At 39.9% G+C, this 22,982-nt stretch overlaps 1 protein-coding gene across 13 annotated transcripts in view; it reads right to left on the reverse strand.

Annotated features, from left to right (window-relative positions):
• RALGAPA2 (Ral GTPase activating protein catalytic subunit alpha 2) overlaps positions 1-22,982 on the reverse strand; it is a 306,764-nt gene that overhangs the window by 151,045 nt on the left and 132,737 nt on the right. For all 13 annotated transcript variants that reach the window (XR_012158341.2, XR_013635627.1, XR_013635626.1 and 10 more), the window contains 4 exons: positions 18,613-18,741; positions 14,623-14,751; positions 10,117-10,175; positions 1,100-1,208 (listed from right to left, as the gene is read on the reverse strand). Coding sequence is in view for 8 of the 13 variants with exons in the window: in XM_073339773.2 (XP_073195874.1) it covers positions 1,100-1,208; positions 10,117-10,175; positions 14,623-14,751; positions 18,613-18,741 (426 nt within the window). In the remaining 5 variants the exon portion in view is untranslated. The remainder of the gene's footprint in view (positions 1-1,099; positions 1,209-10,116; positions 10,176-14,622; positions 14,752-18,612; positions 18,742-22,982) is intronic.

Consider the following 22,982-nt stretch of genomic DNA (forward strand, 5'->3'; position numbering starts at 1 on the left):
TCAAAAATGCTCACTAGTTGAATAAAAATGAGTGAATTATTTGAACATTAAAAATAAAATATATTTCTTCCACTTCTTCCTTAGATGGCTGAGCCTTACCTGTAAGATTTTGAAAAATTATTAATAATATTTACTAAATGAAAATATTTACTATTTTAAAAGAACTGCAAGTTCATTCTGTTCTCTATAAGCCGAAAGAAAATATAACTTTCCAATAACTGCACCTAAGTTTGATACAATGAATAACCGTCACTCCCCTGCATCAACCAAATTACCAATCATTTTATTTGACAGAAATGTCATTTAACACAATCTCTAGGCAAGTGTCTCCCACCTCTCATCAAAATTTATTTTCAAATGAATGCCTTGTCTTAGACAGTATTTATACAGCTGCAGGAACTTATCACCCTGTAACAAAACTCTACTTCTTTGCCACTACGTGTCTTCAATACAGCTGAAGAGGCTGTATCCAGAAAGCAACTGTACCACACAAAAATAAGATAATCTTTACACGATTCTTTCATTCCCCCTGCTAATACATTAAAGTAAAACTGTTTCATTCATTCCATCTCAACTGATATTAAAGACAGCATCAAGCAACCTGTGACAGAGTGTTAGGAAACTGTGGCTGATCCGGCACTCTGGTCATTGGTACTCCAATTAGATGCGCTAGAGCTCTTTGAAAAATCGGTGTCTGTGCTAACAGTGCTATTTTAGATAGTCATTGAGTGAAAGACAAGCCAGGTTCACCAAGTCTGTGGAGCAGCTGGAGAACATGTGGAAGATCCTGAAGAAAATTTCAATCAAGCAAAAAAATAAATTCACTGAGCAGTTCCATGGTCAGCAAATTCCTAATAATGCCCAGAGCATTCAAAAAACAAGCTTGCAGGCAGATAATATTGTAAGCATAAAGAACCAAATAATCAGAATACACAAAGGAGCCCGGGCACACTAGCTCACCTTGATCCTAAGTCAGAAAAGTATTTAAGCACATGCTTACCTTTAAACATATGCTTGATGAATATTTCAAATATCTAGAATACCTTGTCCATACAAATGTTCCCTTTGTTAATCACACAAACACAATTCATACTAATACCTTTAGTGTTACACCTATAACATTTATTGCATCCCTCACTTGAGGATGGTTTGTGCACTGTACCAGTTCTTCACATATCCAAACTCCAAGGCAGCAAACAGCTATACACCTTTAAAAAAAAAAAAGGGAAACAATGATTCAGTTATAAGCTTAAAAAGAATATCCTCCTTCCTCAATATTTCTCACTTTCTGAAAAATGTATTTTGGAAGATTTCATAATGATTTCTCAATGACACAGTACAGATCTTTTTTACTGACATAAGATTTTACGGCTAATTACAGAAAGCTACAGAATCAAATAGAGAGTTTGACATTGACATTGTCAGTCAACCTGGGATAAATTTTAAATGAAATTCAGGCTGTCTGTACCCTGAGGGTGTGATTTTTTTTTAAAAAGTACTCAGAAGTGGCCTAACTCTGCTCCCCACTGAAGTAAACAGGAATAACTTTAAAGTAAGCAGAATTAGGGAATGATGAGCACTTCTAAAAACCCACCTTAAGTTTCCCTTTCAGCCAAGGAGAAGAGAAAGGGCCCATCAAGCCACATCTCTCTTTCCTACCTCTTGGCACAACCAATGATTTTTGGAACAGGGAAGAAAGAAAGAAGGCTCCTTAAACATTCAGGGATGATTCTTGCAAGCAACAGAGCTGCCAGCGAAACCTCTAATGACTGTGGGTGGGTAGGAAAATTCCCTTCCTAACAAAAAGCCCCGATAGATTTTCTATTATTTTATAAATGACAGATGGTGTATTAAAGGTGCAGCACACACATAAATGTTGATAACAGACTGGGCTCTGTTTTCTGTCCCCATCCACATAACTGAGGTCAGTTTTGTTACAAAAGGCTATACTCCTGTCATAAGGCAGGACTCCAATGGCTACTGCATCTTCCCATTAAAAAATAATCAACTGTAAATAAAACATCAGCCAAAAACATCAAAACAACAAATTAATGCAAGAGTAAAAGAAAGAAAACAAACCCAAATCCAAACAAACTAACTGATATTTAGGATAAAAAGAAAAGGAGGACTTGTGGCACCTTAGAGACTAACCAATTTATTAGAGCATAAGCTTTCGTGAGCTACAGCTCACTTCTTCAGATGCATATCGGCAGTTTCCACGATATGCATCTGAAGAAGTGAGCTGTAGCTCACGAAAGCTTATGCTCTAATAAATTGGTTAGTCTCTAAGGTGCCACAAGTCCTCCTTTTCTTTTTGCGAATACAGACTAACACGGCTGTTACTCTGAAACCTGATATTTAGGATGGAGGTCAGGCTAGACAACCATAAGCCCCTCCAACAGATGGCAGAACTATTCTGGTTCTTAGCAATCATTTGTTAACTACTGTCTCTGAACCTTTTTTCAGATCGCATGGCCACTTCTTCTCTGTTAATTTAACTTTAGCGGTCTGTTCAGTACTCAAAACCATTCTTCTGCAATAACCCATACAACCATGAGGTGTCTCCACCTCCTGGAGCCTGTGCTTGCTGCTCCTGGTATTTTTCATCATCAGAGACTGAGAGGGCATTCTTTACATCCATAAGGTCACAAGCATGATCAGTAGCATTCTAAATGCTCTTGAGAGACAGAGACACCATGTGCTTGGTTTTGTTTGAATGTCTTCTGTTCCTCCTGTAAGAATGGACTTCATGGGTCACTAAGAAGTAACACCTTGGTGAGGAAGGTATTGCTCTTAGTTCTACAAGTTGACAGTCACTTTATGTTTGAAACCTTACAGTCACTCTCATTTACAATGGAGATAACTGTTTGGCATTCTTGTTGTAGCTTTCCTCTAGTTCTAGGGCTTGGCTACACTTGCGAGTTACAGCACAATAAAGGAGCCCGGGCACACTAGCTCGGCACATAGAGCGCTCTGACTCTGCAGCAACAGCGCTGCTGGTACTCCACCTCAGTGAGTGGAATAACGTTTGCTGTGCCCCTGCTGGAGAGCCATTGCACCAGTGTGGACGCCCCCGTCCTATAGCGCGCTCTGATCGGCCTCCAGAAGTGTCCCACAATGCCTGTGCTAGCCACTCTCGTCATCACTTTGAACTCTACTGCCCTGCCCTCAGGTGACCAACCGTCAGACCCCGCCCTTTAAATTCTCTGGGAATTTTGAAAATCCCCTTACTGTTTGCTCAGCCAGGCGTGGAGTGCTCTCAGCGAATCTTTCCAGGTGACCATGCCTCCATGCACCAGGCGATCCCCAGTATGGAGCAACGACAAGGTGCTGGACCTCATCAGTGTTTGGGGAAAGGAAGCTGTCCAGTCCCAGCTGCGCTCCAACCATAGGAATTACGATACCTTCATGCAGATAGCAAGGGACATGATGGAAAGGGGCTATGAGCGGGATGCACTGCAGTACAGGGTTAAGTGAAGGAGCTGCGGAATGCCTACCGCAAAGCCCATGAGGCAAACAGCCACTCCGGTGCTGCCCGTGACCTGCCGTTTCTACCAAGAGCCGGATGCGATACTTGGGCCAGACCCCACCTCCACTCCGAGTACCACCATGGACACTTCAGAGCCCAGTTCAACAAGGCGGGAGAAGGAGGAGGAGCAAAGCAGGAGCAAGGGTGCTGAGGCGGAGGAAGACATCTCAGAATCCCCAGATGCATGCAGCCAGAAGCTGTTCTCAAGCCAAGAGGAAGGTAGCCAGTCGCAGCGGCTGGTGCTTCGGGAAGGACAAACAGAGGAGGTTCCTGGTAAGTGGCTTTTATTTTGGGAAGGAAGTTATTCAGTGCAGGCTCTTGGTGGGGGGAAGGGTTAGGGCTGCATGCATGCCTAGATGCGGAATAGGGCGTTGATGTGCTCTCTCACATCGTGGTAATCGGCCTCAGTGATCTCTTCAAAGGTCTCATCCAGAACTTGGGCAATGCGTTTGCACAGGTTTCTCAGGAGAGCCACTGTGTTCCTTGTCTGAGTAAGGCTAACTTGTCCACGCCACTGTGCTGTGAGGGGCACGGGGACCATTGCTGCACACTGGCAAGCTGCATATGGGCCAGGGAGGAATTCGCATTGCAGTAGAAGACCCTCCCTTGCTTCCCAGGTCACCCTCAGCAGCGAGATATCTTCCAGGATGAACTCCTGTGGAAAATGTGGGGACAGTGTTCAGTGTAGGAGCTCCCTGCTGCTGTTGGCTCTCCCCAAGGCACAGAAACCCAGAGAACAGTACAGCCGTGAAACAATCAGTCACACTTGACCCTGTGCTTACTCACCATTTTGGGGCTCCTGTGGGTTATGTGCGCTCGCTTTGGGACGGGCAAATTATGCTGTTGTGTAGACTGTGCTTGCCCTTAAGTACAGGGGAATCATTGCTCTGTCTGGTGTGAATAATGCTGCCTCTGTTAAGTGTTGCATTTTCCCTTTACAGGCAACCTTGAGATCTCAGCCGTCTGTGTTATCACCAGCAGAAAGACTCCAAAGAATCAGAAAGAGGCCACGTAGAAGCAAGGAAGATATGTTGCGTGAAGTAATGCAGCATTCAAGTAATGAAAATCACAAAGTGCAGGAGTGGCGGGACAGTGAAAGGAAGATCCGCCAGCATAATGAGAAGCATTGGCACAAAAGCATGGTGCTCCGGCAGCAAAGCACGGATCAGCTGATAAGCATAATGGAGCACCAAGCGGACTCGATCCAGGTGCTCGTAGCCATTACTGTGCCCAACCCCCCCGCAGCCCTTGTCCCAAAATTCTTTCCCTTGTATCCCCATGTCATCTCCAACCCACTTTCCCCAGCATCCGGGTTCTCACCGCCACCAGCTGCCTCCAACACCTGTAGCTTCACCACCCAGCCCTGAAAACTACGACCCTCACCCTCTGCACTCAACCCCCATCACCATGCAGTATAGCCACCCTGAACTGCAGCACTCATTGCACAGCACTCCAGACAGGAAGGCTGAGTACGATAACAGGACATATGCAAATCTGTGATTGTACCATTCCCCACCCCTTTGCCCTTTCTGTTTCCCAGGCAGTTGTGTTTCTTTTTAGTAAATGAATTTTCTTTTCAATAAGTGGATTTTTTGGCTTTGAAAACATTCTTTATTATTGCATAAAGTAAAAGATACTTTAGTCCAGGAAAGAAACACTGCAAGTCAGCGTAGCAAACACAGATTCCTACTAACATTGGAACCATTGCACTTCACACCCGTGCAGGGCACCAGACATTACTGGTGGCTTTCAGCCTCAAATTGTTCCCTCAAGGCATCCCTAATCCTTGCAGCCTTGTGCTGGGCCCCTCTAATAGCCCTGCTCTCTGCCTGTTCAAATTCAGCCTCCAGGTGTTGAACCTCCAAGTTCCATGCCTGAGTGAATTGTTCACCCTTCCCTTCACAAACATTATGGAGGGTATAGCACATGGATATAACCGCGGGGATGCTGTCATTGGCTGGGTCCAGCTTCCCATAGAGCGCCAACAGTCCGTTAAATGGCCAAAAGCACACTCCACAGTCATTCTGCACCGGCTCAGCCTGTTGTTGAACCACTCCTTGCTGCTGTCAAGGCTCTCTGTGTAGGGTTTCATGAGCCACGGCATTAAAGGGTAAGCGGGGTCTCCAAGGATCACAATGGGCATTTCAACTTCCCCTACGGTGATCTTCTGGTCTGGGAAAAAAGTCCTGGCTTGCAGCTTCCTGAACAGGCCAGTGTTCCGAAAGATGCATGCGTCATGCACCTTTCCAGGCCAGCCTGCGTTAATGTCAATGAAACGCCCACGGTGATCCACAAGCACCTAGAGAACCATAGAGAAATACCCCTTCCAATTAACATACTCGGAGGCTAGGTGGGCTGGTGCCAGAATTGGAATGTGTGTGCCATCTATCGCCCCTCCGCAGTTAGGGAAACCCATTTGTGCAAAGCCATCCACAATGTCCCGCACGCTACCCAGAGTCACAGTTCTTCTGAGCAGGATGCAATTAATGGCCCTGCAAACTTGCATCAACACGATTCCAACAGTCAACTTCCCCACTCCAAACTGGTTAGCGACTGATCGGTAGCTGTCTGGAGTTGCCAGCTTCCAGATTGCAATAGCCACCTGCTTCTCCAACGTCAGGGCAGCTCTCAATCTCATGTCCTTGTGCCGCAGGGTGGGGGCGAGTTCCTCACACAGTCCCATGAAAGTGGCTTTTCTCATCTGAAAGTTCTGCAGCCACTGCTCATCATCCCAGACATGCATGACGATGTGATCCCACCACTCAGTGCTTGTTTCCCGAGCCCAAAAGCGGTGAGCATGTCTGTGAATGCCACAAGCAATCTCATGTCATATGCATTACTCAAGTCAATATCATCATTGGATCCCTCACTGTCATTTTGGTTCATAAGGAATAACTCGACTGCCAAACGTGACGTGCTAGCGAGACTCGTTAGCATACTCCTCAGCAGTTCGGGCTCCATTCCCGCAGACCGAAAGGGAAGACAGAGCACGCAGCACAAAAAATGTTGAAAGATGGCACCAAATGTGGACAGAAGCACAGAGATTGCTGGGATGTGAACCGATGCATCATGGGGTGTTGGGACAGGACACAGAATGCCCCGCACCCCCCGCCCCCTTCCCATAAGCCACAGCGCCAGAATGGGAAGAGGTGCTCTGTGGGATAGCTGCCCATAATGCACCACTCCCAATGCCACTGCAAGAGCTGCAGATGTGGCCATGCCAGTATGCTTGTTCCTGTCAGTGTGGACAGACTGCAGCGCTTTCCCTACTGCACTCTCCAAAGGCGGGTTTAACTCAAAGTGCTCTACATCTGCAAGTGTAGCCATGCCCCTAGCCTCTTGAAATATAGCTCTTCTGTAACTACCCCAGGATTAACTGTCTTTGGCTCAAGAAGCTTGTTAGATGCTGTGAGACTTTTATCCACAACTTTCTAAACTGGTGATCCTCCTAAAGTATTATGAGTTGTATTGCACTATTTTAACAATAGTATTGAACCTTTGAGTTGGCTTGGAGTTGTTTTATTTTTAAAATCAAGTTGTTTGCTATTTTTTCCAACTTTCCAGCCAACCCATCTGACTGTGCAAAAGTAACCTTTGGAAGCCCTTAGGAATATATAAACCACTGTCTACAAAAATGATCCATGAACTTCCTGGTTGGGGAAAACCAATGTTCTCACTAATAATGGAAATATTGCTCCAGTAAAGACTCCTCCAATAAAACCCTAGTAATACATTAACCAAATAAACATTTCCTAGATGAGACACACACACTTCTCTTTCACATTATTATATAGTGAATATAGATCTATTTATATCATGGCATATGACTCACCCATTCAAAAAAATCAACTCCTAAAAGGATGTCTTCATCAATGGAAAACATCTTTTTATTCATCTTGGTGACTAAGTCTCCCCTTCAGATAGCAACCCTGCCAACTTACCTGAAAAAAGCTCATTCTTGAAAAACCCAACATTGAGTGAGAAAGACCTTTCCAACTCTCACCCCATGTTCAACCTTGCCTTCTCAGGACAAATCATCAAGGATGTAGTGTGCTCATGCTTGCAAGATTGGGCCCTTGTGATTACAAAAATTATTTGTAAAAGAACTGTATATTGCATTAAAATATATTAGGTCTGATCCTGCTGCCACTGAAGTCCAGGATAAAACTCCCATTGACTTCAGTGGCAAAAAACAGCACCCACAGGAATTTTTTTTTAACTTCTTTCTTTGTCTGGTATCACAGTCTTGATTGTTTACATGTAAAGTTTAGCATTTCTTTTAATTTAGAATCCTTAAAAGAACCTTCTCCCAAAACAGGTGGCAAGCTCTTGTTTATAGCTATGATCTACTCCGTGTATTTTCTGACTTTTAATTAAATGTTTCACGTAACTAATAGCATGTTAAAAATATGCAGATTTTGAATATCTAGAAATAGATCTGATGGATTCAAATGCCTCCTTCAAAACTATATACAATGTTGCTGTAGCCATGTTGGTCCCAGGATATTAGAGAGACAAAGTGGGTGAGGTAACATCTCTTGTTGGACCAACTTCTGTTGGTGAGAGAGACAAGCTTACACAGAGCTCTTCTTCAGGGCTGGGAAAGGTATTCAGCGTCACAGCTAAATAGAAGGTGGCACTGATTGTTTAGCATAAGTAGTTAGTACATATTTCAAATGGACCTGCAAGGTGAAGTGGCTCATGAACACCGTTCCAGTCATAGGGGGGAAAGAAAGCAGCTAACACCACCACTCCCACAACTGACTTCCTCACCCCCTTCCTTTACCCCCTATGACTGGACGGATGTTAACGGGCCATTTTACCCTGAATGGTCCCCCACCTTGTCTCTTTAATAACCTGGGTAACTGGACACCATTAAATTAGGCTTGAATAAAGACTGGGAATGGATGGGCCATTACACAAACTAAAACCTACTTCCCCATGCTATTTTCCCCCCCACTGTTACTCATACCTTCTTGTCAACTGTTTGAAATGGGCCATCCTGATTATCACTACAAAAGGTTTTTTCTCCTGATGATAGTCCACCTTAATTGATTAGTCTCGTTATGGGCTGGTATGGCAACCCCCATTTTTTCATGTTCTCCGAATATATATATCCTCCTACTGTATTTTCCACTGCATGCATCTGATGAAGTGGGTTTTAGCCCACGAAGGCTTATGCCCAAATCAATTTAGTCTTTAAGGTGCCACAAGTCCTCCTCGTTCTTTTTGCTGATACAGACTAACACGGCTACCACTCTGAAAACTGCATACCTTGTAACATGGGCAGTCAACAAATGGACCGCAGGCCAAACCCAGATGGTCAAATACTTTTGAATGGACCACAAAACCTTTTTATTTAATTATTATTATCATCATTGTTTTTATTGTTGTATTATTTTCTCTGGAGTCTAGACCTTGAATATACCTTGAGCAAGAAGTCTGGACCTTGACAAAAAACAATTGATTACCCCTGCCTTGTATCCTTCAAAGTTGTCAAGACACATGTAAATACATTTGACATCCAGCAAGACACGATGAAAATATCTTAGAGTGGATGCCATACTGTTTACCTGCTTTTTACATTATTCAGGATGATGTGCTTTGTCTATCAGATTAACCTTTTTAGTAAGAAAATGCATAGGACAGATTTTATTAAAACTAATAGTTGAAAAGGGAAAATAAAGGTTAAAAAGAAACTTTTGGTTTTCTTTTACATATACGTTTTTTTTTTAAAGTAAGGATTTGAAAACATGAGTTGTAGTGATAGACTCAATTTATTTAGCTTAACAACGAGAAGGTTAAGGGGTGACTTGATTACAGTCTATATGTATCTATATGCAGAACAAATATTATATAATGGACTCTTAAATCTAGTACAGAACGGAGTAACACAATCCAGCAACTGAAAGTTGAAGTTAGACAGACACATTCAGTGTGGAAATAAGGAGTAAATTTTTATCGGTGAGAGTACTAAATGATTGGAACAATTTATCAAGTGTCGTAGGGGATTCTCCATCAGTGGATATTTTAAAATCAAAATTGGATGTTTTTCTGATACGCTCTAGGAATTATTTTGGGGAAGTTCTATGGCCTATGTTATACAGGAGGTCAGACCAGATGATCAAAATGGTCCCTTCTGGCCTTGGAATCTATGAATGAATACAAAATCAAAAAAGACAAAGCTTCAAGGTATGTATGTGGGCTAACAGTCCAAATTCTGGTCTTCCTTACACTGCGATTGAGAGCAAAATTTGGCTCCACTGTCTGTGCTACAAAACAAAAGTTCAAAAAGGGAACCATGGACATAGTTACCTGTTTACAGATAGATGAAATAATAGTAATAAAAAGCACCCACAAGAATATAATATTCTTTTACAAGAAGTTTCAGTCTAATCCGTTTAAAAAACTTTACAACACACTCAGTTTCAACTATCCCCCAAAACATTGTCATCCAACCTATTGTTTTTAATACTGTTCAAGTTGAATGGCCTCCAAAAAGTACAGCCCTTTCACACAAACTTATTTCTGTTTCAATTTGCCATCTTAAGACTCCACAGTATTTTCTCTTTCATTCAGGATTTTACCTTGCAGTTTCACTGGGCTCATCTGTGGCATTCTTCAACAGAATATTTATGAGGTAACACTAAAACAATAAAATTCATTAGAATAAACACTTTTTTCCACAAACAGATTACTTCTCTATTAATTCAAGTGTGTTAGACATTTAATTTGGACTGAGTCACAAGTGAAATAAATTTGGTAGTCTCAGTACACTCTTGTCAAAATATGATATGAAACAAATATCCCTTAGAAAAAGTGAGAGCCATATTGGTTACAGCCAACATTTATAAAATTGGGTGGATGACTCTAAGTACCTACAATTAAACATCGGCATCCAAATTGAAGTCAGCTGATTTTCAGAATTGCTGAGCACCCACTGGTCTCATTGGGAGTGCTCAGCATGTCTGAAAAGTCAAAGTCACTTTTAATAGCCTAACTAGGGATTTATGGGATAGATACACAAAGAAATGTAGATGTGGTGATGCTGAGCGTCTCCACGCCTAACCTCTAGGTGCCTAGAAAATTGCTGGGATTCACAAAGCCTGAGTTCAGGCCTAGACTCCCTATACAATGAATAGGGAGAGACAGGTGACTCAGAATGGGGTTCACAAAAGCCAGCATGCTAGGCAGCTCCCCACCCAAGCTACCCAATGGGAGATGCCAAGATGAGGGATGAGTCCTAAGCCCCTCCTGCTGAGGGAGTTTGGTGCATAAACCCAGTCTGGAGGGAGGCACCTTCCCATCTTCTTGGGATTATCAGATGCAAACCCTCTCTTGGCATTAGGCACCTATGCTGTTTTTGCAATAAGAGGGGGATGAAGGGAGGTTCAGAGGAGACGCTCCCTCCTAACTTTTAGCCCAGTGCTTAGGGTAATCCCGGTTCAAGCCCCACTCCACCTGAAGAGTAGATGGAATTTGAACAGGGATCTGCCATCTCTCAGGCGAGAGATCTGGGATATTCTTATGTGGTGCTCCCTCAGTCTCTGCTGTTGGAGCTGTTCCACTGTGGATAAATAATTTTAAGAAGTCATTGGAGCAGGGGTACTAGATCCTGGGTCTCCCACCTCCGGTGGCTAATCCCCAGGCTACAGAGTCATTCTCATATTTTCTCTCGCTCTCCCTCTGGCCCAACTATTCTTTCACTATTTATTCACAGTGGAACATCTTCAAGAGGAAAGCCTGAGGTAGCCCCACATTAGAATATCCCATAGCCTAGAGCACTCACCTGAGAGGTTACAGGTACCTGTTAAATCCCTTCTCTACCTCAGATGTAGGGGATTTGAACCAGAGGTCTCCCACAACACAGGTGAGTACTCTAAACACTGGGCTCAATGTTATGAGGAGGGTCCTCCCTCCCCCAGCCACTTTGTATAAGTCTGTCCATGGGGGCTCATTCTGGTAAGTGCGCTCAGAAACCCCCTTCCACACTGGGCCTTGCAAGTTAATTAGGCAGAGAAATGCCTATCTTCTCACTGTTGGTACATTGCTCTGGGACTAGGCATCCAGATGGCTGGCATGGGGCGGCAGTGTGCATGAGCAGAGGCAGAAACATAGGCGCACAATGACAGGTTTCAGAGTAACAGCCGTGTTAGTCTGTATTCGCAAAAAGAAAAGGAGTACTTGTGGCACCTTACAGACTAACCAATTTATTTGAGCATGAGCTTTCATGAGCTACAGCTCACTTCATCGGAGCTGTAGCTCACGAAAGCTCATGCTCAAATAAATTGGTTAGTCTCTAAGGTGCCACAAGTACTCCTTTTCTATAGGCGCACAGGAACTTTTGCTGAAAAAATTTAGGCGCAGAGTGAGTTTAGGTGTCTATACAGTGTTCGGAGGCAGCTGAGCAGCGGGGTTTGTGAAACCCAGTTTTGTCAGACTTAGCAGTTAGGCACCTAAGCCCTTTTGTGAATCCAGCCCTAGGGTGTCTCAGTTCTAAGCAGACAAGTCTGAAAATTTTGGCCTACTTTATTTAGTTCAGAAAAGGACTCAACCCTAATTTGCAAAAAGAAAAGGAGTACTTGTGGCACCTGAGAGACTAACCAATTTATTTGAGCATAAGCTTTTGTGAGCTACAGCTCACTTCATCGGATGCATTCTGTGGAAAATACAATGAGGAGATTTATATACACACAGAACATGAAAAAATGGGTGTTATCATACACACTGTAAGGAGAGTGATCACTTAAGATGAGCTATTACCAGCAGGAGAGTGTGTGTGTGGGGGTGGGGGGGACCTTTTGTAGTGATAACCAAGGTGGGCCATTTCCAGCAGTTAACAAGAACTTCTGAGGAACAGTGGGGGGTGGGAAATAAACATGGGGAAATAGTTTTACTTTGTGTAATGACCCATCCACTCCCAGTCTCTATTCAAGCCTAAGTTAATTGTATCCAGTTTGCAAATTAATTCCAATTCAGCAGTCTCTCATTGGAGTCTGTTTTTGAAGTCTTTTTGTTCAAGAATTGCCACTTTTAGGTCTGTAATCAAGTGACCAGAGAGACTGAAGTGTTCTCCGATTGGTTTATGAATGTTATAATTCTTGACGTCTGATTTGTGTCCATTTATTCTTTTACGTAGAGACTGTCCAGTTTGACCAATGTACATGACAGAGGGGCATTGCTGACATATGATGGCATATATCACATTGGTAGATGTGCAGGTGAAGGAGCCTCTGATAGTGTGGCTGATGTGATTAGGCCCTATGATGGTGTCCCCTGAATAGATATGTGGACACAGTTGGCAACGGGCTTTGTTGCAAGGATACGTTCCTGGGTTAGTGGTTCTGTTGTGTGGTTGCTGGTGAGTATTTGCTTCAGGTTGGGGGGCTGTCTGTAGGCAAGGACTGGCCTGTCTCCCAAGATTTGTGAGAGTGATTGGTCATCCTTCAGGATAGGTTGTAAATCCTTGATGATGCGTTGGAGAGGTTTTAGTTGGGGGCTGAAGGTGACTGCTAGTGGCGTTCTGTTATTTTCTTTGTTGGGCCTGTCCTGTAGTAGGTGACTTCTGGGTACTCTTCTGGCTCTGTCAATTTGTTTCCTCACTTCAACTGTAGTTGTAAGAATGCCTGATAGAGATCTTGTAGGTGTTTGTCTCTGTCTGAGGGGTTGGAGCAAACGCGGTTGCATCGTAGAGCTTGGCTGTAGACGATGGATCATGTGGTGTGGTCTGGGTGAAAGCTGGAGGCATGTAGGTAGGAACAGCGGTCAGTAGGTTTCCGGTATAGGGTGGTGTTTATGTGACCATCGGTTATTAGCACTGTAGTGTCCAGGAAGTGGATCTCTTTTGTGGACTGGCCCAGGCTGAGGTTGATGGTGGGATGGAAACTGTTCAAATCATGGTGGAATTCCTCAAGGGCTTCTTTTCCATGGGTCCAGATGATGAAGATGTCATCAATATAGCGCAAGTAGATGCTGGAAATGGCCCACGTTGAGTATCACTACAAAAGGTTTTCTTCTCCCCGCCCGAGCCCCCCGCTCTCCTGCGGGTAATAGCTCATCTTAAGTGATCACTTTCCTTACAGTGTGTATGATAACACCCATTTTTTCATGTTCTGTGTGTATATAAATCTCCTCACTGTATTTTCCACAGAATGCATCCGATGAAGTGAGCTGTAGCTCACAAAAGCTTATGCTCAAATAAATTGGTTAGTCTCTCAGGTGCCACAAGTACTCCTTTTCTTTTTGCGAATACAGACTAACACGGCTACTACTCTGAACCCTAACTTGGTTCATTTTAATATTTCTCATAACTCTATCAAGCCCAATTCATATCCGGTGGAGAATGCAAGAATATGACACCAGGTGTCAAGGAGGGGGTGTGTGGGAGGGTGGTCCTTCTCCTCTTCCCACCACCTGAAGTTCCCTACTTGGCATTTGAAGATTCTCCTACATCTTTACCCAAATTCCCCAGTATATTACTGTGGCACTGTATCTCATGGCTTTTGTGCAATCTTTACCACTAGGGCTGACTTCAGCGTAAATTAAACATTTTATCACTTGTTTAAAACAAGGCCCCCATACTGAAAAACATTATACCCATGTGTACAGTTACTCTCCTATGGAGTCCCATTGAAATTAATGCTCTAAGAAAACACATCAGAGCAAAACTGATTTCTCTCTCCAGTAAATGTACATTGTTTCATACTTTAATATAACATGAAAAACAAATATTGTGCATAGCCCCGTCTGTCAATGATGTACTTATATCTAAGGAACAGATACACTACATCATAATAAAAATAAATAGCTTTTTTATAATTTGAGATTTAAATGATTTGACTGACACAAATGAACAGCACCTGATTTTAGCTAGTTCTCTCTCCTTTAAATGAAAAAATTAACTTCACAAGTTGAAACATTTACACTATATTTTTAGTTCATTGCTAAAAATGGTCTGTAAAATTAAGAAAGTATCACTTATCAATTAATGTATGATCATTTCTTTAATGCATGATAAAAATAATCAAATTATTTAACCAAATGTAAAACTTCACTAGATTAGATAAGAATTAACTAATATAATTTTACTTTACTTTGACATCTGCAGCTCCTGCGATGATTTCATCAGCTTCACTGATGGGTTGTAATAGAGGGATTTCTTGGTAGATATTTGGAAAGCAAACAAGAGAACCAAGAATGGTATGAGCTTCTGACCGAGGGGCCTAAAGGAAAAAATACAAACATAATATATGTTATTTTTTCCAATAAGCTATAAAAAGAACATTTTAAAGAATGGTGATACTGTGTAACATCATCAAAGAGACTCAAAGTTCTTTGTACTTGATCACATTTCTCTTCTGCTCTTTTTTTGCTGAATTTGTACAATAAACTATACCCTCAATAGTAATCAGGCATTACCTTTGCATACTCAGCATAAAGTTTTGGTTTTATTATGATACATATTGTTCCTCCCATTGTTTCCTCCTATTTCCATTTTCAGATGGTCTTTAGGGTCAGTAGTTTGGCAAGAAGAGGCAAGCAACTGCTTCTGTAGGATCTAGCTCTCCAACTGACTGCACTGACCACTCTTGGAAATTAGGCCATTACATCCCACCTCAGGGTTAAATTTTCATTGATCCTCATCTGTTGTTCATGCACAATGCTTTATTGCCAACTCTTCTGGATAATTCTGTAGCTTCACCATTCTGGGGCTATCTGTGCTACTTGGAATCAATTCAAATATACGTGTAATACAGTAGAACCTCAGAGTTACGAACACCAGAGTTACGAACTGACCAGGCAACAACCACACACCTCATTTGGAACTGGAAATACACAATGAAGCAGCAGCAGAGCCCCCCACCCCTGCCAAAAAAAAGCAAATACATTACAGTACTGTGTTAAAAGTAAACTACTAAAAAAATAAAGAGAAAGCAGCATTTTTCTTCTGCATAGTAAAATTTCAAAGCTGAACGAAGTCAATGTTCAGTGGTACACTTTTGAAAGAACTAGAATGTTTTGTTCAGAGTTACGAACAACCTCCACTCCCGAGGTGTTCGTAACTCTGAGGTTACACTGTAATCAGAAACTACAAGATGTGTACTGTGCTTGCTGAACCAACGATAGAGTCATTAAAACCTTTGCTAGCTTTAATTATTTCTCTCAACCAAGTGATATGGAAGTGCTCAAAATGCTAGATACTTTCATGCAGTATCATATCAATAGCAAATTGTGCATAAATTATTACGCTGCATGCATTACAAATAAAATACTGCATTTAGTTTTACTCCATTAACTCCAAAACATGAGCCTCTCCTTTTAAAAATGGACATTAACATACTGATCTAAAATGAGATCTTTTCTACGATTTGGGGAGCCTAATTTTCATACATAAATGCCTAAATAGGCTGTTCAAATCCCATATTTGGAAGCTTAAAACACACAGCTAAACATATAAATGTCTGTTTTATGTGCCTATCTGCCGATTTGAGCATCTAATTGTAGAATTTGGATCCAATGTTTGAAAATTAGACTCACATGCACTGGATGCTAAAAGTGACTATACAATTAAAAATTAGAAGCCTATTGATATACTTGGAATGCCCAGGTAAACAGAGAAAGATAAATATCAGATTTATCTTTAAATATTTGAGTTTGAAATTTTTAAATATTCTTACTTTCTCTCTCTCTAGGATAAGGGGGGGAAATTATTTACTAAATGTTTCTCTTAACCTAGTTATCTGATACATTTGGCATATATGTTGGTAGTTACTGATGTTTATAATTTGAGCTCAACCTATAAATTGATACATATTTACAATCTCTAAATCTAGCTATACCTACCCACCTATCTGACTGTAGTTTTTTAGGCAGTTCTCATCAACATGGTATCTCAGTGCCCTAACTGTAACTTAATTAAGAAGTCTGTGCTTTGGACCTCTTATTTTGGTTACTATAACCTCTCTCTTCTCCAACAACTCCCCACTTACTACCTCTCTGCATTCCTCCCTCTTCAGGTGCTTAATTTAGGTTACTCTCATGCGCCTATGACCAACCAAATTCTCCCTGAAGCACTCCACTATTATAAATTTAAGTACTTTACTTGGAAAGGGCCTGTGCTACCTTGCTCCAAGTTTCTTTCTACACCCCATCTCTACTCTCTAGTGTCCTCCAAATGCTCCCCTAATTTTTCCACTCTGCTTTGCACTCTTTCATGCTTGGAATGTCTTGCCTAACAAATGCATCCTCTCCCTTCCTCCTCCAAGTGCTTCCTTAAAATCAGTTTCTTCTAGAAATCCTTCCTATCTTGTTTCTGCTCTCCAGCCTCTTCACATCCATCCTCACTTCTGTTCAATTTATTCGCAATTTTTGCTATGTCTTTGATAGTCAGCGTTTCTGGTGTAATGTATTTTGTACAGTAGTGTAGATATTTATGGCACACTATAAAACAATTTTAATAATATAGAAAACAGTAATGCTTCTATTTGTTATGGGGTTTTTTATGCAAAATAATTTAATGTAAATATTCTTTACATAAACTTTCTTTGCATTTGAACTGCAGTGTTACAGAACCAAATTTAAATCAAATTTGGTACAGGTTAACAAAAATTGCTCTTAGGTCAGGGTCAAGCATGGAAAATGTCAGCCTACATTTTAGGTATTAATTTTGCTCTCTAATCTAATATTTCCATCTGTGGCCTGATCGAGAAAGTTCATATGCGTGGGTATAATCCTGCACCCATGTGGAGCTTCCTTGATACAGATGGCTCCAACCTCATATATGAGCTTTCAGCACCAAGAGCTATGTGTTTTTATAACATGCCCATTGTTGCAATATCCAAGTGTCATAGTTATGGCTGCAAAACCAATCAACCAAACCAACCAACCTCCCCACATACTCACACAAGAGGTGTGCATGGGTCTTGAATGGAAATTCAGCATTTATAGTAACACTGATAGCATGACACTGGAAGGAGAGCATAGAGCATACACTAGAGTAGACCATATAAATAGACCAGGTATACCACAAAATGTTTCTTATGTAAAGCTCTATTCCAATTAAACTGTCCAAGAAAACGAAGGGCAAATAGATATATGTGCCTTAAGTATATCAATTAATTCTGCATATTTAGTAATCTTTCAAATAAAAATATTGCATAGCAAATATAAAATGGTTTGTGCCCTACAAGTGTTTTGTCAGAGGAAGGATTTTTAAAAAAAAATTCTTTTACATATTTACAAGGTGTTCTGCAGCACTTACTAGCTCTGCAAGCTTTTGATCAATAATCAGGTTGGTTAATTTTTGTGAGAACTGTACAAAATTGACAAAAAGTAAACTAAAACTGATGGCTGTAAATCCAAGGATCACCAAAAAACTCAGTTTATGGATAGCTAGGGGCAAAATGTTTCACCATTTGAATTCTGCTGAAAAAAAGAGCAGGTGATCTTTCTTCTTCCTTAACTCATACTCTGTGCCTATGCAGCTAACATACCTCTACACAACAATCTAAAGTTACTGTGCATAAAAACATCAATAATTACACTACTCACAAACACAGAGAAAGAACACCCTTGTTCTGATGTCCCATTCTTACGCACAAGTTCTCCTTGCTTTTGCAGGCTTGTCAGACTTTTAAACTTATTTTCGCCTACCAGTAATAGTTTTGTATTTTATTAAATTTTTTAAATTAGATTTGATGGTATCTGGTTCACATTGCTATTAACCCTTATAAAATGTAGGAAAATCTGCATTTGTTATGAGAAAGCTTTGTGTTTTCAATATTCATTTCTTGTAGAAAGCTAATGAGATTCTGAAACCCAAGTCTTGCTTTTAGTGTGTAAATGTGCTGCAATATTAGTGAGGATATGATTTCTCACATTTTGGCCTTTTGATGAAACACCTTTGCAATACTAGTGTCACCTTATCCTACAATTTCACACATCAGCTGCCATGGTATCTGCCCTGAGAGCCCAGTTTCACATTGCACTAATGAGTCAACACCTGTTAGAGTAGAGAAATCTGAACCTTGTTAGCGACTGTGCACTCTCCTGGGAACTTGGATGTTGAGCATTGTCATACTCACCTCCAACATGTCTGTACTAAGGATTCTGGCTGCAGCTGTGATGAAGTCTCCTATCAGCATTGTAAAACCAGGTAAACCCAAGAAGAAAAAGCAAGATGGGCAGTGTTTTATGACGGTATTTAAAATATCCTGAAAAGAAGGAAACGCTCTCTCAATTTTTATAGAAAAAAATATTTGAGAATATTTATCGTTGTATTTTATAATGATGTTACTGGTAACAGAAATTAAGTGCTAATACTTGATATATAAAACATAAATATACATATAATGGAGCACCCCAAAACATTGATATGGTTTACTATTCTGTCCTCGAGGTGCACACCTCCTAGAATGGTTTCCAATTCTTACTCCCTTTGAGAAAAATTCATAGATTTCTTTATTTAGAAACACACTGAAAAGGAAACAACTGTTTATAAGATGATGTGTTTTATGTTTATTAGATGTACTAAAACATTCAGTTGGTTTGTAAGTTTATGATACACTGATATACCATCAGAAATGGGCCACAAAATCATTTTATTCAGGCTTCCATGGCTATGTAACATTAATGAAATTACACTAGCTACTGTCCTTGATTCTGAGTAATTCAAGACAATAACTTACAGCCATTATTAAAACTTTAGTATGACTGCTTCATAGGAACGCTCAAATGTCAACACAAAAAGTACCTGGGCATAGCAAAGAGAAAGACAGTAACCGAGAAATCTTTGTTTAACTTTTACCAGAAGTCACACCTACCTATTACCATAATAAACTAGATAGGGGGAAAGATAATTTTTTCATTAATTATTTCATATGCTAAAAGGAAGTCTGCATTAATTTTAAGGAGTAGAACACCATCAAAAGCATTGCTGCCACACATATACGTATTGCGCGCGCACACACTTTCTTGGAGTGAGAATTTTTTCATTCCTTTGCCATCTGCTCAATTTTTTCACTGGCTGTCCTTATCGAGAAATGATCCCAACAATGTCCGAGTTGAAGTTCCACATCTACAAAACTTGAGTGGGTTCAAAATTAGACACAAAGTTTGCATAAACCCTGACTGCAATTATTATTTTTTCAGAAGAATGGAGGTAGTTGATTTCCATTGAAGTTCAAAACCTCGGTTTAAATTCTCATTCCTACTAAAAAAGAAAACTTATTCAAGAAAATTAGGCTCCCTCCCTTCCCCACAACTTTTTTAATGCACTAAAGAAGGCCTGACCTTATTTTAAATCGCAAAATATTCTTCCTGCTTGATTTTTAAATTAGAAATAAAGATTTGTCTACCTTGGAATAGTCCATCAGTAGCTAAAAAATTAGCAAGAATTTGACATCACAGGTATCAAGGCAGTGAAACTTGATTGATAATACAAATAATTTTATTCAAACGGTTTAAAACACTGTTTGTTTGTTTTTTTAAAATCACTTATTTAAACAAAAACACCTGAGAAAAACTCCCTTTGTTAAGGATTCAACATTTCCATCCTTTCAATTAAGATCTGAGAAAGTTATCAATCTACATTAATTCTGAAACCTCCAGTTATCCTCAACAATGAAGACCAGATTTGACATTTCTGAGAAAATTGGTCGTTAAAAAAGCAAGTCTTCTTCATACACATCATAAATAAGCAAAAAAGCATAAACTCAGTCTTTTTCCTACTTGCAGACCATTCTTTTAAATTACATCAGTAATTTGGAAAACATAGAAGTCTGAGCAAAAACTACTTATTATTTCTCCTCTAAAATATTTACATTAGCATACTGTGAAATGATAAACCAGCTTGTCTATTATAAAATTAAGAGATAATTTTTAATTTTGGCATTGCAGAAGATAGTGTTTTCACCTCTCTGAATGACCACAATGCCACTCAAGTTAATGTTTAAACTAGTTTTAATCACTTCCTTTGATACATTTTAAAGTCAATATCAGTCAATGCAAACATTCTAAAAGACTGAGCAGATGGATGCTGCAGCTCATAAAGTGGGTGGTAAACTCATGCTCTGAGGGCAGAACAAAAGATCCACCCTTTTTTTCATAATTAAGGAGCTGATTAATGCATTGGGCTCCTCACAACACACCTGTAATTACTAACAGAGGTAGGTATTGTACTGTGCTCTGAATATCAGGCATCACACTATACAGCAGCAGATGGGAGTACACTTCTGCTGACATATGCTACAATAAAAAAAATGCATGCAAACCTGGCTTAAAAGGTGGGAGAATGTAGCATATTTGATGATGAACACCACAAACAACTGCATTAACTTTGTCCTGCTTTCATTAATTCCATCTGTTCAAGTTATTAAACCAAATCTTCAATTTTCGTTTTGAAATCTTTAAAAGTTGGCTGTGGAAACTACAGAGGGCAGGGCTCTGTATAGACAAAAGGTCTGTGAACCTCCTGACGAGGCTTCAAAGATTCAATAAACACCCAGTCTTTTGGGTATTTATCCAACCTGAACCTGAACCTTTAGGACGATCACCCTTTACTAATGTCTACTGCTAGCACGGTTTTGATTAGGTTAAGAAAGCACTGCACACATGATTATGAAGCTTTAACTTTCGTCCTTTTTACATCACCTTCTGTAAATAAGCAAAGGAAGAAACGAATATAAATGGAAGACAAAGCTGTAGGAGTGAGAATACAGTTGCAATATAAAACAAGATGATGCAACTTTAGCACCAGATATGTTTTTACACTGCATTTTTCTAAACAATGCAAGAATTTAGTTACAGATGCCACATTTGCTGCTGAAGAACCATAGTAAAGTATCTTTTACAAATTTAAAAAAAAAGATTTTTTCCCCTGAAGTAAGTCAGAAAACTTCTATAAAATTGTTTTGAAAAGACTGCTATTACAGTGGAGTGACCCTCAGCTTCTCTTTTTCACTATTCACACTCAGGATTTGCAATTTTACACACGTCATGCTACTGGGTGACGTGGCAGGCTCACAGCTATTGGCACCAAAGTTATCGATGTATAATGGAGTAAAAGTCAGTTTACACTCAGTCTTTGACTTTATATCAGTTTCCACAGTCAAATTCTGATCTCAGTGATACCAGTATAAATCCATGATGGTTCTATTGACTTGTTTAACATTAATCCTGTTTTATACCACTATAAATAAAATCAGAATCTGAAAAAAAAAATAGGAAAAAGGCTTCTGCTTTACTTAAAATTAATACAAATAATATAACCTTAAAAATGAGAAGTTTAATGACAAAGTTTGTCAAATTTTATCTCTTATTTCCTGATTAACACACTTTTGTGCATTATATACATCTAGTGATAAAAGTTAGATTTTATGTAGTAATACAGTAGGTTTGCAGCTTATCAAAAGATTCAGATTTATGAGAAAGCAACCAAGTGAGAACATCTGTCCTTTATTCGTGATCTTGCAAAAATCAAGTAATTCAAACAGAGGCAAGTTGCTTCCTTCCCTTCCAAGCACGGTTCTATAAAAGTAAACTGTATTCAGCAGCTTACAGCCTAGTAAATGAATCACTTTAATTGAATGCTATGTACACAGTAACTGGAAAAACACAAGCAATAAGAAAAACATATGGTGATGGCAATAGAAATTGGTTTACTCATTTTGTACAGTGTTGTTTCTTTACTTCTTTCATAATTGACCTTTAGAAGGATAAATGTGTAAAATAATTTTGGTTTATTATGGCTCCAAACCTTTCAACAATTACACAAAATGAAAATCTAAAATGAAGTATTCATTCTGGAAGCATTTCCATTGTTTACATAATTGCACAGCTATAATTTAGTGTTCACGTTGTTATGGAAAAGTGAAAAAAAAAACCATTATGGACTATTTCAATTCCAAATGCTTCACCGTAGTGTCAAAAATGGAAAAAAAAAATCCTGTTTATGCCAGTCTAAAACGGATTAACCCTATAATTGATAACATAACATATTTCAATACAGAGTATTCTAGCAGTGAACAAAATAACATCATATGGTCATCACCATCCTCGGAGTATGTGAAAAAAATGTTTACGCAAGTTCACTGGAAGGTCAATTATAAAAATATTCTTCACTTAGTTTTTGCTCAGGCTATTGCAGATTATAGGTGTAACAAAATAGCTTGCCATCTGTCTTTATCAGGTTTCCCAACTGTCCCTCATCAGGAACAAGCTGGGTTTTTCACTGAAAGTTCACCTTGTTCTTCAATGAGATATCACCAGGGACTGGAATTTACAAAAAGGAAAATATTCATCACAAAATTGCTCTGTTTGTTTTGAATTTTTTAAAAGGAAAAAATACTTAAATATGTTGCTTTATTAATTTTCCAGAGAAGATTTTTTGTCCTTTTCCTTTTTCAGAGTTTCAATAGAGCTACTATAAGGTTTGAATAGACAAAGGATAAACAGG

Source organism: Lepidochelys kempii, chromosome 3 (assembly GCF_965140285.1).
Source record: "Lepidochelys kempii isolate rLepKem1 chromosome 3, rLepKem1.hap1, whole genome shotgun sequence".
In the NCBI taxonomy this organism is placed as follows: domain Eukaryota; kingdom Metazoa; phylum Chordata; order Testudines; family Cheloniidae; genus Lepidochelys; species Lepidochelys kempii.